Raw genomic sequence first — 20,022 nt, forward strand, 5'->3', positions numbered from 1 at the left:
GGGCGCGCCCGTGCTGTCTCTGTTCTGCAAAAGGCGCTTTTTTAAAAAAATAAAAATAAAAATAAATCCTGTCCTGCTGGAATGCAGAAAAGCAGCCCTCGCCCCCCCCCCATTAAAAGCTTGAACTCTTCTTCTGCCTTCAATCTCAGTTTCTGTTTGGGGTGAGGTGCCAAAGAGAAGGAGGCGGCTTGGCTTGGATAAGCAGCGTCTGGGCAGAAAATAGGTCGGGCGCCGCAGCAAGTATGAATTCCTGGGGTTCAGTCTAAGCAGGCAAAGCTGCAGGGTGGGTTGGTTGGCTTTTCCGGCTTTGGAATAACCTTGGGAAGCTGAGGCATTGTAAGTTGGAAGTCATTGTTTGTCGCCTAACATGTTGGGTCAACCCCATGCCACATGCTAAGCCATAAACCGTGGTTGGTATCCAGGGTTTAGGACAAGATGGAGAAAACTAGCCAATTGTGGGATCATAAATCTTGATGAAGCCCATCATCGCTCCATGTGATGTATGCACTCAATCTACAAACGTAGTCCAAGCCTATTCACATCTGTTGTAAGGTCATTCTCTCGTGGGGTTTATCCTGACGTCCACTAAGAGTGGAACAAACATGCCCCATTAACCATTTTCAACGCCATGTCCTCTCTTTGTCTCATCCTAAATCACAGCTGAGGCACCTTAAAGTTGCCTTGTTTCAGTTTTAAACTAGCATTTTCCCTCTTCTCCAGAGACCCTTTTTTGCCTTGAACCTAACTCAGGGGTAGGCAACCTTGGCTCTTTTATGACTCATGGACTTCAACTCCCAGAATTCCTGAGCTAGTGGAAGAGACTCGAGTGCTAAAATCCACAGGTTAGGGGGCGCAAATTACTTGCCTTGCCCCGGGTGCTGACAACCCACGCTACGCCACTGAGACTTTCTATTAGAGAAATGAATGTGTTTACACTTTTCAAGGATTTGGTGCATACCTGATCTACCATCTCTCTGTATATCAACATGATACCATTCTCCATCATTAGCTTTCCTCTGAGTTGCCTTTACTTTGACAGTTCCAGAGCCCATATCAAGAAGAAGATAGAGATTTCCATCCAGGAGTTCTACTGCAAAGAAATCCACTTTGGTGTTCTTCTGGCTTCTGGAATCCTTCCTTTCCTGGGGTTTACCATGAGTGAAAAGAATAAGGCCATTGGGCTCTGTAGTGCGGAAGTCAAAAGAGATAGACCCCATTCGCTTGGTGTTCCACTTAGGAAGACTAATGTAGGCCTCGGGATTTTCAAAATTGATTGGATCCAACGTGGCCACATTCTCACATGTAAATTTCACTTCCCCGTAGATTTTCATTTTTGTGTCACCAATCCTTGCCAAACGAGATAACTCCAGACGAATATCATTATTCTTATAAACAACCTACATGGGAGAAGGAAAAGAATTACATATCAATCAGAAAACAATGCATACTTTAGAAAGATACTGTACACCTAAAGGTTATCTAATATTGGAGTATGACTGAATGGGACTTTCGGTTAGAATTTAATATTCCTAGAAATGCAATAAGCCAGGGTTAATTCTAAGTTCTTGAATGGCATATTGGAAATACCCCAGTAAGGATTCACAGATCAGCTTCTACTTTTAACCATTCTTTTTCCTTCTTCAGAGTTCAGTCCATGACATCACATAGAACTGAGGCCCAAAGAAGTTTATCTTTCTCCTTGTTTTATCAGTATATGCTTGCTAGAACAAAGACTCAGGAGTATAAATGAAGAAGCTCTGAGTTGAAAATTCTCAAAGTTGACAGAGGTACCCCCTGCTAAAGCAGAGACCTTGGCAGGTGCCTTTCACTACAATCCTCAACTTTGGCTTTAAGTCCTACCATGACTCCATCAAAAGACTCCGGCTAATACAGCAGAAATACTCTGTACTTAGTATTATGCACAGATAAATAGTGTGTTCTATGTATTATTATTCTGTACCACTATCAGTTTTGAATCGTGCAATGAAAAGGGCGACAAGAGTTATCATAAACTCTTCAATTTTATTTAATATTGTTGCATGTGATCATATAGTTTGGCAAACAGTGTCACCTGTTTTGATTAAGTTCAGATTAACAACAAGCTGGCAGTAACCAGGGATACAAAATAACGATCAATTTTTTTGCCAAATAATGTACCAGTTTGTACGAATGACATTTCAAAATTCCAAGTGTGCGTTCTGAAAATAGACAAAATTAAGTAAATTTATTACTGCTAGTTGAGGGGAAGATGACGGAATGCCCATCACAAGTTCACAGACTTTCCTGATACTAAAAACCATTTCCAGATAATAAAATTTGAATTCTGAAGGGACTGAGAATATTGGATTGAGTACATTTATATGCCTAGTAGTCACAGAAGTGGTTCAATAATTAACATGTGAATGCATCTTAAATAACTTGGAAGAATATACTAGGCACAACACTGAATTCAGGGATCTGGATTCAAACTGATACTCAGACCTGAAGATTGTTGGATGATATTATCCAAATAATAAATTTCCAGTTTAATTCATCTCCTATGGATGAGTTGAAGATAAAATGGAAAAGCTTCATGGATACCTCAAGATGCCTTTTGCTGTTTGGAGCATAACAATAGGCATGTGTGATCAATTTTTAAAAAAGTCAAAATACCTGCAATTCTCTGCTCTGAGTACTATAGAGAATGTTTGTTTATTTGATGGTCATATAAAAAAAAGAAAAACACTACTTCCCTCCTGTGAATACCTAAACCCTGAAACGTAATTGTGCAAAATATTTGCTATCCACATTGGGCAAGATACAGTATTTCAATTATTTATTTTTTGCACAACTATAAATCTGTTAATATAGACTATGCTATGGAACCAAGGAGTACGAAGAGGATAAGCAGCCCTGCAAAGGCATTTTTAAACCTTTTATTTTATAGCGTAATGATCATGATGTTTAACTAAACCCTTCCCTGAAGCTCCTATATATAAAAATTGTGTGTGATAGCTTGACCTTAAAAAATACAATGGTATCTGCACTATTTGCACTTTTGTTTTCTTAAAGCTGAAATTATACATGAACTGTCCTTTGACTCAGACTAATTATTACAATTCAAAAATTATCTATGTAACAAGCTCTGCTTGTGTGCCCCAGTAGGATGTAGCCAACACCGAGGAGACTTCATTCTTCTCAGGGAAATACCAATGTTTTCAGAACATGTTGAAAAAGAATATTGCAGAAAACAGAAGCACGTTGTGTGTTCAACAACAGAAATATCCTGGAGAGAAAAATCTTACAGGCATGCCACCAGCCCTTCCCTCAGACTAATGTAAACCAAGTATACAGAGTTTGTATCATCTACATTTTCCAGCTGCCATAGCTTGAGCTCAGCCCACTTGGAGTTTGCTGAGGACACGGCCTCACAATTAAGCCTCCATCTTGTTGCTGGCCCACTGATAAAGCATAATGCAGAAGAACAGGTGCATAGTGCAGTCAGAAAACATTCTTGTATGCGGGCAACGTGCCTGTGTGTATGGGGAGAAAGAGAGAGAAACATTTGCAATTGAGAGGCAATCAAAAATACTCGCGCCTCTATGAGGTGTAACATTCCCCTGGCTGAATTCTTCAAGTCTTGACTCCTTTTCAGTACAGAGGCAGTGTGAATCCTGGTATATAGATAGTCTTCGACTTTTGACCACAATTGAAACCAAAATTTCTGTTTCTAAGCAAGACAGTTTGTTAAGTGAGTTTTTCCCCATTTTACAACCTAGTAAAGGTTGTTGTTGTTAAGTGAATCACTACAGTTAAGTTAGTAACATGGTTGTTATGTGAATCCAGCTTCCCCATTGACTTTGCTTGTCAGAAGGTTGCAAAAGGGGATCACATGACCTCAGGACACTGCAATCGTCAAAAATATGAGACAGTTGGCAAATGTCTGAATTTTGATCACATGGCCATGGGGATACTATGGCAGTTGTAAGTGTGAAAAACAGTCATAAGTTATTTTTCCAGTGCCATTGTGACTTCAATCTGTCACTAAACAAACTGTTGTAAGTCAAGGACTACTTGTATTTATGCAGGAGCAAGTCTCATATTTTCAATAGAAGCAATTCTTGTAAGCTTGTAAGCCGCCCTGAGTCTTCGGAGAAAGGCGGGATATAAATGGAATTAAAATAAATAAATAAATAAATTCCAAAAGCAGATGTGCATAGGAATAATTTAGGAATGTGGCATTGGTGGAAAGGTAGGCCTGACTGAAACAACATTTCAGCTAAACATCCAAACCTCACCCTACCACATATTCAGGGAAGCAGATGGTGGGTGTTTTTTCCAGTCATAGGCAATGCTGGGTAGGAGAGGAAAGAACAGGGGATGTAGCAATCAATGGGCCTTAGAATATCTTGAACTAAACTGTATGTGAGTAGCAACATTGATTGGCTCAGTTCCTGGGGTGTGGGAAAGCTAAGCTGCAGGGCAAGAGCTTTCTAAAACAGCCTCCATCCTTTCTGCCTCAGGGATATGAGGAAAGCACGTTGTCACAATCATGATGAAAGCACTTTATTCCCCAAGCAAACTGAAAGCACTTTATTCCCCAAGGCAACAGCCGCAGCAAGAGACAAAGCCAGCGTTGGCCGCTACCTGCAGCCAACGCTGCTATATACACACCCGAAACACCCACCCATACTCCACCCAAACACGCCCACGCCCTCCCATTCCCTATATCTTTCCCACCCCTCCCCTACAAGCCCCTTCGCCCGGCGCCTAACCAGGTAAGCCTCCTCCCGTGCTCTGCCGCCACCATGCTCCACCCCCTCACCCCCTCCCTGCCGCGCCCATCTCTGGACCCCCCTGTGGTCGTCTACGTTCCGGGGCCCCAGCCACCCAAGCATTGCGACGGGGAGGGACCCGTCCCCCAACAGGCTCGCCGGCTCCCGAGAAACACAGTCCCGTGCACGACCGTCCAGTGCCCCGGGCTGCTCCGCTGAACGTGGTCCCGGCAGCCGAAACCGGGGAAGGGCCGGCGTTGTGCTGCGGGCTCCCGAAGCGGCGGTCCCACTACCAGCTGGTCTGGAGCTTCCGTTGGGCGTGCCACCGGCTGGGGAGCCCCGTGCAGGCGTGGCGTCGGCCGGAGGAGACAGCCGCAGCAGCGCGGTCTCCGAAGCCTCCTGAAGCACGGCCGAAACTCCCGAAGCCTCCCAGGCCGCCGTGACGCAGGGTGGGTCCGGGCCTCTGCCGGTCGCGCCGTGGGCCGGGGAGACCTGCGCAGACGCGCCGCCGGGCGAAGACGGCAGCCGCGGCGCGGATGGGGAAAGCAGAAGCGGCAGCGCGGCCCCCGGAGCCTTCCGGGCCGCTGAGGAGCTAGGCAAGTCCGGCGTGGCCTCCGGAGCCTCTCGGGCCGCTGTAGAGCTGGGCGGGTCCGGCGGGTGCCAGGCAGGGGGTGCCGTAGAGGTGGAGGGGCCCCCCCTCAAGTGTCGGGCTCCCGAGGCCCGACACATGAGGACGAATCTTGTAAGTACCTTGCAGAACATAAAATTGTATAGGAGCATTCTATATAACCATCCCATCTTTTCTAATGGCGGCAACTTATGGATTTTATTTACAGTCAAAGACAGGCCTAGTTAGTGCTTGGAAGGAAAGCCATTGGAAGGGCTATCGGCTAGATTGGAAATTTGGAAAAAAAAGTCCCAGAAAATGACAGCGGCAAACCACTGATATGAAAAGCACACTGATGCATCCCTGTAGTTGCCAGGATTAAATTGACTGGCTATTCCTCAGTCTTTTATAGGACATGATGTGCCAGTCTATAGTTTCTTCCCCAATTGTATTAAAGACAAGGTGGTTGCATTAGGAATAAACACAAGGTCTGCTTTGCAGACTTTATCTTTATTCCTAGTGCAGCCACCTTCATTCCTAATGCAACTTCCTTATCTTTTGTAAAATTGGACAGGAACTGTAGGCTGGCACAACACATCCTGTAAGAGTCTGAGCAATAGCCAGTCAATCTAAGATGGATAGCTCAATTCAGTAAGTGTTGAAGAGCTTTATGCTGAAATCATGAAACCTAAACCTTTGAAATGTGGAGAGGTTCACAATTTCAGCTGATATTTTTGAATAACAGGCAAAGAAAATCCTATTTTATTTAATGAGGTTTCCTCTCATAGAAACCCACTGAGCTGAATGGAATAGTTATTGAAGTCTCACAAATGACTTTGGAAAGTGGGCTACATAGCATAATGCTTCCTTCCAAACTCCTTACTAGTCTAAACAATTTGATCAATAACAAAATTCGCTTTGGCTTTTTTTAAAAAAATCCATCTAATCACCATATCAACAGCAGTAGCAACAGTGCTTTTTTTGTAAAAGAAAAAGGTGCCGGAACTCACACATGTCATACAACCCGCCTTGCCTACCCTACAAGGTTCCATCCAAAAAAGGTGCCGGAACTCCGTTCTGAGCGTTCTATGAGAAAAAAAATCCCTGAGTAGCAACAACCACATTTTAGCCTCAGACCAGCAATCACTCTATCTGTAATCAATTCAGAAAGTGGAACATATCATATCTGGCTGTAGCCATTGGATATGTCACTTCACAGTTAGTAAAATTAAGAAGGAAACCTCATTCCCTTGTGTGCGCTGACTGCTGGCCATGTTTCCTTGGGTCATGTTCAAATGCAGCTTTACAGCATTCCACTAGATGTCCCCATTGTCTTGTAATGTGCCCTCCAAGAGCAGCTCACCACCAAAGGTATATTGTATGATGGGTAAAATCTGAAGGCATATGCCTGTGCACGTGTATTCATTTCTGTTTACACCCTTAAAGGTTAAGAGTCCCTTGGAGAGATTCTGCTTCCACTGCCCAGTAGTGTCTATTCAGTTACTCTTTCTCTTAAGTTCAATCTAACACCTCTGTCCAGAAGGAAAACGCAAGCCCAGGGAAGTCTCCCTTTCTTTGTTTTTCCATGTTGTTATACGGGGACATGAGGAGCTACAGTCCCAATATCAGTTTTTCTTTCCAATTAACAATTCAGTTTTCGGGATACCAGTTTTTATCATACTGACCATCCACTACTTTGTGGTGCCTGCCTTAATGAAAATGCTTCCGCATGCTCATGCACTTATTTCTTACCGCTCTGACTCTAACCTAAACTGATGGGCAATTAGAGCAGAAGATCAATTATCTGTACCTTGCTTATCTAAATGTCTTGGTTGATTTACTGTGTACACTGGTTGCATATATGCAAGTCACTGCATTCCTTTGCAAATATCACTCCCATTTATCCAAATGTCTAAATTAATTGAAGATTTTTAATGTTCTCCGATGCTCCTGTTAAGACAAATCAAGTTTTACTGAGCATCAGGAGATCTATTCTCAATAATCAAATTACCTAACATGGGTTGATGGGAAATCTCTTTCATATAGAAACAGAAGAAAAATTGATTATCTTCTAACGTAAATATTCAGGTAAAAAATAGTTTAGCTTTGTATAGCATTAGGTTTAATTAGTTCTATGATTTGTAGTAACATCAGCTTCTGGCTACAGGAAATGACATGAAAAAATGTGCAAAATACAAAATTATATACCCATACCAATAATTCTGTGGTTTAAAATCTGCATCAATGAAGCTTGTAGTGCTCACTTACAACAGTGATTTGGATTGTAAATTAAAATGGAGTAGAACCTCCAGGTATAGGAGCAGTGTATCCCTGTTTAGCTGAAATGTTTCAAAGACAATATTGTAAATATTCAAGCTGTTGGGATATACTTTAGCAGCATCAGTATCTCCTTTCCCCTTTATATAAGTTATAATGGTGAGACAGTTCTTCCCTTCCCTTCCCTTCCCTTCCCTTCCCTTCCCTTCCCTTCCCTTCCCTTCCCTTCCCTTCCCTTCCCTTCCCGGTGCTTTAAGAATAGCAAGATCTGAGGGATATGGAGGTACATTGAAGTGTCCCAGATCTAAGGAAGGAAAGTCATAACACTACCATTTGTCTGGAAAGATATAAATTCTTCTGCCAAGCTGGGTTGGACTAGAAGACCTCCAAGGTCCCTTCCAGCCTTGTTATACTATGTTCACCACAGATAAAGCAGAGCTAAATGGGAAAGTGGGAAAGGTGCTCCTGGTCCTACCATAAAACCAGCAGCTAGGTTTAGGATGATTTGAGAGGACTAGAAATCTATGGTAGATAAGTGAATGTATTTGACACTGGCAAACTTTCAATTATGTCATCAGGAACATAATAGGTTTTGAATGTGCTTATAAATAACTATGATGTGTTGTATTCTGTCAGGAAAATAATTTATTAAATTCAGTTATGGATGCAACTTCTGGAAAATGTAATCCAATAGAACTGGAAGGCACCACATTGAGGAAGAGTCAAATGATTTTTGAAACAATCAAATTGATGTTGTAAGATGGGTTTCTTTTTAATGTTGAACACTAAATATCTATTTCCCAAATTGCTGAATAGATGCTAGTGAACTGGACACTCTGGCTTAAAGAACTGTCCAGATTCATTTGTGTAGAATGGGCTCAACTTCCTTACTCATGTATTTTCTCCCTCAATTCACAGGCATTTAAAAGGGGCTAATTTCTACCACATTTTTTTGTTTAGAGGGGGGACAATGTTGCATTTGAAATAAGCGACAGCTGCCTAATTATTTTCCTGCAAAACCCTTTGGGGCAATATGATAAGCTACTGTTGCTCCAAAAACTTGCATTTCTGAGCAAATAATAGTCTTTGAAAAATTGCTATTGAAGCTTTCTTTACAAAACACAGGTAGAAATTTTTGTGAAAGAGTTCAGAAAAACAGAACTCAAAAGTGGTTTATTTCCATTTTTCCACTATCTAAAAAAATTCACTCAATCACTTTTCATGATTAAAGCATTCAAACTAAGGACATACACTCAGCCCAAATCTTTATGGGCTAACTTCTAGGACTGTGCTTGCTTTAAAAATAATTCAGAAAAATTGCTTCAAAACTCAATCAAAGGCTTCAGGGGTGCAAGTCTGAAAAAAGATACAAGGAACCTGCTCAATAAAATTAGTCTGACTCTTAAAACAGCTGTACCTTTTGTTTCCAGAATCAGGCTGCAGCTTGAAAAAGTCAAACTGCTTTAATTAATTGTAGGCAGGAGCTGCACTTGAATAAGGTTTCAAGCACTTCTTCGAAAACATTTTTAAATGTGTACAGCCCTCCTAATTTTTCCCATACAGGCACAGATTATGAGCTAATCTTTTCAACCTCATATTTACTGAAATATTAAAATTAATTTTCCATCATTGATGTTCGAAGCCCTAATCACATCTTTGATATGTTTCAACATCGGCCTGTAACTAGCCTCCCAATATTCTATCTTACCTCATTTGTTGATGTAGGACAGGCTGGGAATTCCAATTCCAATTCCATGTCATATAACAGCAATTTAAAACATACATTTTTCTATTTTATGTTCAGGACTACACTAACCCAATGAACAATCAGTAGAGTATTAAAGATTTCAAAGGTGAAATGTACAATTTTGTGCAAATAACCCTCTCCCCAAACACTACTGGTACATTTAAAATAATAGCACAGGATTACAGGATTAGACAATATTGCATATTTTGGTTGTACACTGTTTAGAAAGTAAACAACCAGCTATTACAAAGAAAGATGGAAAGGGAGGCTTACTAATAACTTAGAAGTGATTATTCTAATACATATCAAGATATATAAGTGTTCTTTAGAGACAATTGGTTGGATTTATTGAACAGAGTCCAATTCTTTCCATCTGTGTTTGAAAATCCTATTGCATTCAACAGGTTCTACTTCCTAGAAAATATATACTCTTTTAGAATAGCACAAACTACCAGAAGATTTCTCTGAGAAAAAGTTGCCCCATGACCTGGAACATGATAGAACAAATAAATTGTAATGTATATCCGTGTAGAGGCAACTGATCAGTATAATGTTCATTTACCAATATAAATTGGGGTTTTAGAGCATCTTCTCCAAATCTTGTGCTCTATTGATATTTGGACCGCAAGTTTAATAGTCCAGTTGCCATGGCCACCAGTGAAATATTTGTGAGAATAAAAATCCTAATTTATAGTTACTCCGACAATTGTATCTTTTGAACAGTGGCGTATCTTTCTAAAAGCAATGGAGTTCTTGGCCTTCAAAATAGGAATTCGCAAAGCAGTATTTTGATATGGTTCCTTCAATAACCTACCCCTCCAGGACGAGAGAGTTGATAAAATTAAAAGCAAACACATACTCAAACAAAGAACTGTCTTGTAACTATTGTTATGTTTTGGAATCAGACACTGATGAGGCGAACGGTGAAAACAGCAACATGTTTATTAGGTTAACACAGAAGCAGCACAAACTGCTTCTATTTATATGGACCACCAATAGGTGGCGGCCAATGGAATTAAAGCAGTATTTCCCGCCCAAATCACAAGCTAACAATTCCTCAGACAAGCAGTCTGGAGTTTAAACAGACACAGCAGTTAACTATTAATAACGGTTCTCAAGTAATTTACATCAATACATAACACCTATCATATTGGAAGACGATATGAAGTTAGCCCCATTTTTTAAAAAATAATAGAGATGTGAAGGCAGTGATGGTGCCGTGGAAAAATCTGAAACTATTGAACTAGTCCTGTAATATATCTTGTCACCATTCATGGGCAGTGATTAAACACCAATGATTTATGCTAATATAGTATGGTTGCTTTAAGGAATCTGGAAATCCAGTGCAACTTCAGGTTTAAAGGCTACTATAGACATTGTAGATGAATTCTGCAAAATGAGATATTAAAACTATGTACTGAAAATGGGAAAGCCATAGTACCCGAACTAGAAATTAAAGATTTAATTAGATGAAACTTGCCAAATCAAAAGTCACCAAGTAATAAAATCCTCCATAGCAGAATGACCCTGTCAGATTTAACCACCCTATGCCTAACACATAACTGCCCACCTAAAGCTTTCATTAGCCCAATCTATTTGGCCACCTAATGAGAAGGAAGGACACACTGGAGAAGAGCCTAATGCTGGGAAAGATTGAGGGCAAGAGAAGAAAGGGACGACAGAGAATGAGGTGGCTGGATGGAGTTACTGAAGCAGTAGGCGTGAGCTTAAATGGACTCCAGAAGATGGTAGAGGACAGGAAAGCCTGGAGGAACGTTGTCCATAGGGTCGCGATGGGTCGGACACGACTTCGCAACTAACAACAACAACAACAGATGTGTTAGGCTTTGGATGGACATGTCTGCTTGAAAACCCCAGCAACTCTCTCAGGAGTGGCACAACAGAAGTAGGCAGCAGTATTTTTTCTTATTTTCATACATTTACTCTACACATAGAGACTACTTGAGCCTGACACTCTGTTTAAACACCACCCCCATCTCCAGCAACTGCGTATGATGTGATGTCCTTAAACTAGCTCTGTTTACTAAATGAAGAAGTAGGTGGCACCATATTTTTATTTCTTTGATTATTTAATACTGCTTATTATTTATCCAATAATTTTTAAGGTTATTTTATTTGGAGATAATTCCCACAGGACAAAAGAAAAACTGTTCTTTACATCTAAGTCAATTTCCTAATAATTCAGTTCATTTCCTTCATTGGATTAAAGACAGAAGTAAATGCTGTACTTAGATGCTATGTTACTGTAAGGCCTGATGCTAACTGTATTGTAACTATAAAATAATTAAGTAAATATTGAGTTTACCTATTGCTGGGCAACAAACTCTCAGCTGGATTTTCTTTCATTGGATTTTACTTACTTGAGGCAAGCGAATGAGAGGCCAACTTAATTCTAGACAAGTCATTTTATTTAAACACAGACAGTTCTTAACCAATATTCACAATTAACCCCAGACTGACTGAACTACTTTTGTGTCTCTATTCTACAACACAAGATGTAGGAAAAATATCGCTGAGCCATATTTATTTTTGCAAAGTAAAATCACAGTTCATCCAAATGTATGAAATTAAGAAAATAGCATATAAAGAGTTATAACTAGAACTTGGACGTACTTAACTTGATTACTAAATTTGTCTATTTGGGGGGGTTTCCCTGATGGACCAAATCATATGCTAACTGACCCTGCTGAATTTACGCAGTATGCTAAACCACAAACTATGAGATTTAAACTAAGCAAACTTACTATGATCTCTGTGTGTGTGTGTGTGTGTGTGTGTGTGCGCGCACGTGCACACACATGTGTGCTAAAATTTTAAGTAACTTGCTAAGCATGTTGTTTAAAGGCTAAATATATATGTCCTGTGGCACTTCTGATGTGGTTGAACTACTTCTGGCCTCTTTAGGAAGCAAAATTATGTCTCATACAGATAGAAGGAGTAGGAATTATCAAAGCCATTAAAAGATACAGACCACATCCACAAAAGAGACAGCAAGCTGACTCTGCTTTACAACAAAAATCTTGAGAAAAGGAACAAAAGTTCTCCTGCAATAGAACGCCTGTATATGGGTGTCTCAGCTGAGAGTAAAGTATGTTCTAGAATTATTTTGCTATTATTGTAACTTGCTGTTTTAAAAGTTATTCCTTTGTAAATTTGTTATTGAGAGGTTTGTAAAGAATATAAAAACTAACATAAAGAAAAGAAAGGAAAAAGTAAAGACAAAAAGTGCAAAAGAATGAAAAGTAATAGAAATAGCTTCCAATTTTCTTTGCAGTAAAATATAAGTACAATTACAAAATCATTTTATTCTATGGTTATAAAAAGAAAACTTCCATTTTTCTATTTTTTTAATCATCAAAGCTATAAAACGTAAGATCATTTTGTTCTGTTTCATGAAAAAGGTTTATAAGAGGTTTCTAGTTAGGAATATAAACATAGATGTTGTTTTTTCACTAATGTCAGCTGGCTGCAATATCTATCTATCTATCATCTATCTATCTATCTATCTATCTATCTATCTATCTATCTATCTATCTATCTATCTATCTATCTATCTATCTATCTAGGTATCCCACCTTTATTATTCTTATAAATAACTCAAGGCAGTGAATATACCTGATACACATTCCTCCTCATATTTTCCCCACAACAATCACCCTGTGAGGTGAATTTAGAAAAAATGTCCATTAACCACCCATAAATGAATGGCTTTATCAATTTATTAAATAAATAAAATTCCCAGATGGAGAAAAAGGTATAACAAATATGTGTACCCCTATAGAAAGTTCATAATTTGTACACAGTCCATAGCATCTATTAACTCTTAATTTGCTCATTCCTACTCAGATTAGTGTTATTGATAGAAAAACAGAACTATAATCCCATTTCCAATAGATTCATTTTAACACAAAAGGCCCCAGAACATCCATCCACAAAAATAATAAACCATGAAAGATACTACTTAAATTATAATGCATAGATTATGAATCACCCTTAACAAAGCTGAAAACTAACCTCAATGGATGATTCAGTACATTTAATAAAATATTTCCCCTATGAGTTTATTTTTAGGCTTTTCATTGAATAATGTTAGAAAATTATTGGGCAACTTTTAGTTTGCACTCAGTACATTTTCAGTCAATCCCTGCACCCAGGCATACATGACACTTAGTTCAGTTGCAAACATATATCTTGAAATTTATTGATTAAAAATCAGCAAACATCAAAGGAAAAAAAGTTAACTAGTAAAATGGGACAAAGTGCAGGGAAAAGCAAAGAGCATAAGATATATACAAAAGGAACACTTTATACTATCCAGTGTTTTTTTTTATAAAAGAAAACGGTGCCGGAACTCACACATGTCATACAACCCACCTTGCCTACGCTACAAGGTTCCATCCAAAAAAGGTGCCGGAACTCCGTTCTGAGTGTTCTATGAGGAAAAAAAGCCCTGATACTATCTATGTAACTGTATTAAAAGGAAGAATTTTCTGAAGTCACTGGAAATAATAATGTGAGCTTGGATAGACAAGGAACTGGTTTTTGGTTATTTCAGCTTTAACCCCTTTAAGCCCATAAAAGTAGTAATATAGCTATGGAAAATAGGACACTAGAGATCCTTTGTCTTACCCAGGAAACTGCTCTGAAAATATGTGTAAATGGCAAAAGAAAAAAGCATATTACAAGCATTCTGACTATAGTAATTAGGAAAATGTCTGGATTAGGTTTCCCCAAGAATTAACCATGTATTGGTAGGATATTTTATTTCTTCTCTGCTGGGCACATACTATCAACCTGTTCTGTACCAGCCTACTACCGGCCCTGCAGATAAGGCAGGGACAACCCCTTTACAAGAAGGCAAGAGGCTGGAACTAAGCCTGCCAAATTTATGAACACAAAAGCAAATAGAGCAAAACAAGACACGAACCATGAAACAGGAACTATTCAAACGGTTGCCTTCAGCAAACCAGCCCTCCCACGCATTCCCCTTTTAAACAGTTCAGGGCGTGGCTTCTCTCTGCCTCCTTCCGAGGTGCCCCATTGCCTTCCTCTGTTTACTCCTGATTGACTGCCTCCTGCGTCGGGCGTCCTTGAACAGGGCCAGCTGTGGGTCATCTTCATCCACGCTGTCAGGCTCACACAGCTGGGTCTGCGTCGTAACCATGTGGGAGGGGCCTGGCTGAGGGCTCTCATCAGCAAGCTCTCCAACCCCCTCAGCAACCTCTCCATCACCCCCCTCCTCCTCCTCTGAATTGTCCGACCCAAATGCCGAACCCACAGGCTGACCCTGAATCACAACACAACCTCTCTGCACATTCAAGATAGAGTGAAGCACCAGAGTATAAATACAAAATAAAGCCAGCAAGAGAAATAAGGGTCAAAAAATCTGTTTAGTATGAGCATTTTTCGCTGAGTATTTTTCTTTGTTTTCCTTGAAATAGAAAAGGAAACTATAATCAGAAGCTTGCACAACTGGCTGGAACCATTACTGCCAGCCAGCCTGCCAGCCAGCCAAAACTGACATAACAAGGCAATTGATTAACCGATTCTACAATTCTCTTTTGCCAACCTGATCTTACGAAAAGCCCTCTAGCCTAGATTTAAAGAACTTCTGCCAATAACTGCAAAGTGGGAACCATTTTATATAGTGGAGCTATGCAAAGATGCTTCACAATGTGCATGAGCATAAAGTACTTTTCCTTGATTCATTAAAGGAACTATGTTTTTGTAAGGTTCATACAGCTGCCTTGAAAGTGGTCTCCAGGAATATCCACATGCATTTGTATTTATACTCACTTTCTTTGTTAGGAGTTCTAAACAGAGTTGTTTCCTTTGTTCTGATTGTGTATTTACACACAATCAGAGACAGTTGTGGATAATTTTCAAATAAGCCAGTTGAATTTTGCAAAAGATGTAGCTATTTAACATTTCAAAACTTGCTTAGATCTAACAGAAATGCTCCTTTGGAATACTTTCCAAAGCTGTAGCATAAATTCCTTCCTTCAAATATTTATTTTATTCTGACTGATTCAGAATAAATGCAAAATAATGTTTCAAGTTGCTGTCACATGTCAAAATCAAACTTATATCACGTTATTTTGTTCTGTTAGTGCTAGATATTCTTCCGTTCCGAAAGAGGCTTTTTTTGTCTTAGGTCAGCAATAGAGGAATTTTGTAACCTAGCCTGTGCCTCAGGCAACTTTGTAGATGTATTTAATGATATTTGATACTTATTTGAACACATCTGATAATATTTTCAATATTGCTATAAAATAGTGACATTCAAAATTATATTTTAAAAATTGAACAAAATGGATGGAATCTAATTGGGTCAAAAGCAAATTTCTAGTAGTTCTTATGCTTCTGAAATATAATCTTCCCTAAGAAGCAATTCCTCATCTGAGAGAAATATGAAAGTTTTTAAAGCAGACAACAAAGAATTATGGAAATTATATGGGATCCATTATTGTTTTCACCTCAGCAAACAAGAGATTCAAAGACTGATCTTACACAGTTGGGAGAGATAGTTAAAGACTTATTCTTGTTATGCAAACACCACAGATTAATCATAACAAGTATTTATAGCAGAAAAAATTAAACTGGGGCTTGTATACTTAAAATAATTTGAATAGTCTTTGAAATGTATTAAACAGACATAGTGGGAATCAGGAGAGAGAAAAATAGTTATTGACTTATCATTTGAAATAAGAAAAACAATGAAATTTTGTTTCTGAGATTCAGGCCAATGATGGACAGTTATTTACTGATAGAGAATCTATTAATCAATAGTATTATTATTACTATAGTTATATTAATCAGGTAGTCTTGTACTAAATAGCAAATTGTTAATTTCCTAGAACATAGTAAAGTGGAAGGAACTTCTCAGGAAGATAATAAATAAATAAATAGGCACAAACATAAGCATTACATAATATCATATCATAGAGACACTGCAAAAGAAAGTGCCAGGACTGGATAAATGGTAGCATAAAATTTTTAAGTACTTATTGGCACCTAAATTTTTGGAGGACTATAATCAATCATTTATTATTTTCTTTTATTATTCTAGGAGGCGTAGATTACAATATCATTAAAGTTTCAGAGATTTCACAAGCTATAGACCAATATCTTTGTTTAATATGAACAATAAAATTGAGAAGTGTTTTCAAAGGGACAGAAATCAAGTTTTCTACATTGGTGATGCAAGAAATTTAAAGGTTCCTTAAGTCATTTGATTTGGTCCTATTCTGATCTCCAATAACTACAGTACATATGTTAATATATTTTTGGAAGAAAACTTATAGTTAAGTCTGAAAGTTAGGTTCAACTATGGCAAACTATATTTTATGGCAAAGAGGATAATTGAAATATATTATTGGAAAGAAACTCCTGATTTTAAGAAATGGATCTAGAATGTAAGTTTGTGATTTATCTGAAACATCTCTATGGTCTAAAAATTAGATGATGACCCAATTTGTTGCTATAGAATTAATGACACGTTTGGTACCTGAATTAACTTTATATTAATTATTTATCATTAGTATGTGGATCTTTTTTCTGTTTTCTTCTTTTTTTGTCATGTTTATTTTAATTACTATTCTATTTTCAAGTTTTCTTTATTATTTACTGTATACTTACAATAAAAAATTAATCCAGGTTAAACTGTATAGTACAGTTAAATATTCGAATAGGAACTAGCATAGGAATTAATTTTTTGTTGGTGATGTAGATGTTTTTGTATTTCACTATTTTTTAAAAGAATAAACCTTTGCACATACACATGAAGGAAGGCATGGCAGTAATCTGAATGGTGATGCTTGTAAATCTTACGTCCTGATATTGATCAGAACAAAATATTTGCATGAAGTAAATGTAAGGTTAATTCTATTTTAAAAGTATATCTTTTTCACACCTGTTCTCGTGGTAACATTGTGGGAGGAGTTGCTGTCAGAGTACTTCTGATTCTTTTGGTTAAAAACAGTGTTATTATTTTTGACAATTTTCAGATATGAGCGAATAAAATTCAGGGAAGCTCAAGTTTATAACACCTTCTTCCCCATCCCCCACCCCACTTTTGGCAGTGTAACTACAATTCCATGGTGAGCACAATCCAATGACCTTTTGGATCCATGCCATCAATAATGCTGTCATGGAAGCAAGCTGTTTGGGCTGCTGGAAATTGTGGTTCAGCTGCAGCATCTGGAAAGCCACAAGCATTTTACTCCTTGTTGGAAACATTAGATACTGTAGCTGAAGATCATCAGGACAGATTTCAACCGAATGGACAATCTAACTGGTATAAAGGCAACATTCTGTCTTCTAATATATTTTCTCATATGCCAATACAAAGATTTCTGAACACATAATCATGCTATTATATGGATAAATAAATGCATTCATGCATGTGAGTGCATATGTACAGTGACCTTTGTGATTGTGATTATCTTTGAAACCCAAGCACACTACATGCTAATGCTTATGAAAAGGTATATCTATGTATTATAGTATTGACACAGCCTGTTTGTGATTTACATGCATGGTGATATAGACCTATCGATGCATTTCTTATATGTATTCCTCACATAAATATTTGAGCTACACAAAACATTCAAAAGCATGTGCTTCACAAAGCATCCTGCTGTAAATGAAGCAGCCTTCCATGAAATGTTAAAATAGGGGTGTTCTTCAGAAAGTTAACAAAGCCGATTCAAAGCTATCCCCAGTTGTTATGTATGTTTATCCAGGCACAGAGACAACGAGAAATGTAAAGTATTTGTGCGTGTATATGCATGCATAGCCAGCAGGGATCAATTTCAAAGCACCAGTATAACTACTTTAACTCTCCAGCAACATACTATAGTTACATTAATGTGCTTTGTAAAGCAGCCCTTCAGATACTTTGCACAAAACCTATATTTACTCATTCAGCAGAAATTTTCCTCCATGTTGTGATAGTGAACTAACTAATTTGTACTTGAAGTGGATGCTATTAGTGGCATTCTCTCCTTAAGCATATTCAATTGGACGTTTGACCCACCTCATTTTGAAGATTCAAGGCAGCTACCAATATTCCAAAACAAAACAGAGAAAACATTGACCTGAATATCATTTAAAAGATCAAATATGAGGCATATAGAACTCAGAAAAATCAAAATTTACTTCGTACCAACAATGAACTATCAATGGGATTGTGCATACTTTTCTTTAATATGCAATATTTTCTGCATGTCATCATTTGGAGATATGGCACATTATACCAGCCTACAGTGCATTAAATATATTGGGAAGCAGGGAACAAAGTGAAGACTGGTCTACTGCTTTCAAAACTCTGAAATCAACCATAGTGTGAAGATGTGTTTTCTTTTCTTGCTGCATAGATTGGTGCTAATTCCCCACCCCTCACCCTCAGCTTCCATACACAATAGGATAGTGGTGTTTGCTTTAAAAACATATACCAGAATTGGAACACAAATTGCTGTGTCATATTTTTTTTTAAAAAATGAAGTCTCTTTAGGGCAAGATAACTACAAAGCTCAGCATAAACAGAAAGCTATCCAAAGCTTTGAGAAGCATTTCACCTGTACTGGATCATTAAATTCAAAAATTAGTAGGAAATCAGAAAGTATAAGAGGAACCGAATCATCTTATTTTACAATAGGTATTTTTGATTTGTTAAGTATCATTTCTGTTGGCCTGAAGTAAGTATAAGTCACTTTAATGAAATTCTAGGTTTTTTAAACAAATAGTTTGAAAGTAAAATGGAAATACATATTCTGAGTGTTGATAATTCTCAAGGGACGTTAAGCATATTGGTATTCTCAAGGAAGGGAACCCACAGGAAAACGTAGCTGAACATCAAAGCATTTAAATAGCAAAGGGCAGTGGCAAAGCAATCTGGGGTAAGGGGACATTGACATCTGTCCTTCCTATTAACAGGTCACGCCTTCTTGGCCCTGGAGTTCTCTGCAGCTGCCCCCATTGCAGGGAGGATAAGCCTATTCAAACAGACAACCCCAGCTGACTGTTGGAACCAGTAGGGAGGTTTGGGGTTATTTCTGAGCCTCTGGTGCATGATTTGACTAAGGCCATAGTTACGTCCTGGACTGATTCACGGTTCACCTGTATAACTCCATTGTTGTGTGAACTGCACTGGCTTCCAGTTGCTTTCCAGATAGAGCTCAAAGTGTTTTTAATAATCTTTAAAGCTATACACTGCAGAAGGCCAGGTTACTTGTGGTACCACCTTTCCCTAAGGGTATTTACCATCCTAAGGAGGTTAGATAGGGTGGATGCACTTCAGGTCCTCACCTTTAAATGTTGCCTTCCGACGGGACCTCTGAGGCATGCCTTCTCAGTGATGTTTATGTTTATGTTTATGTTTTTTTTTTTTATGTTTTATTTAATTTATATACCGCCCTTCTCCCTGGGGACTCAGGGCGGTTCACAGGGCATATAAATAAAAATACAATACTATACAAAAGTTAAAACAAAGATTAAATCAGTGCCCAATTAAAAACAATAATGCAATCTAAAATGACAATTTAAAACCCAGCTCCCCCATCAGGCCAGACCGGCCAATTCAAACAAATGGGTCTTCAGACCACGACGGAAAGTTC

General features: G+C 38.4%; 1 protein-coding gene across 4 annotated transcripts in view; it reads right to left on the reverse strand.

The window, feature by feature from the left end:
* Positions 1-20,022, reverse strand: part of NRXN3 (neurexin 3) — a gene marked incomplete at its 5' end in the record, with an annotated part of 1,312,545 nt that overhangs the window by 962,200 nt on the left and 330,323 nt on the right. For all 4 annotated transcript variants that reach the window (XM_081316144.1, XM_081316146.1, XM_081316147.1 and 1 more), the window contains one exon: positions 959-1,397. In XM_081316144.1, the coding sequence (XP_081172270.1) occupies positions 959-1,397 (439 nt within the window). The remainder of the gene's footprint in view (positions 1-958; positions 1,398-20,022) is intronic.

The sequence above is a fragment of the Vipera berus genome (genome assembly GCF_964194415.1).
Source record: "Vipera berus genome assembly, chromosome: 1".
Taxonomy (NCBI): domain Eukaryota; kingdom Metazoa; phylum Chordata; class Lepidosauria; order Squamata; family Viperidae; genus Vipera; species Vipera berus.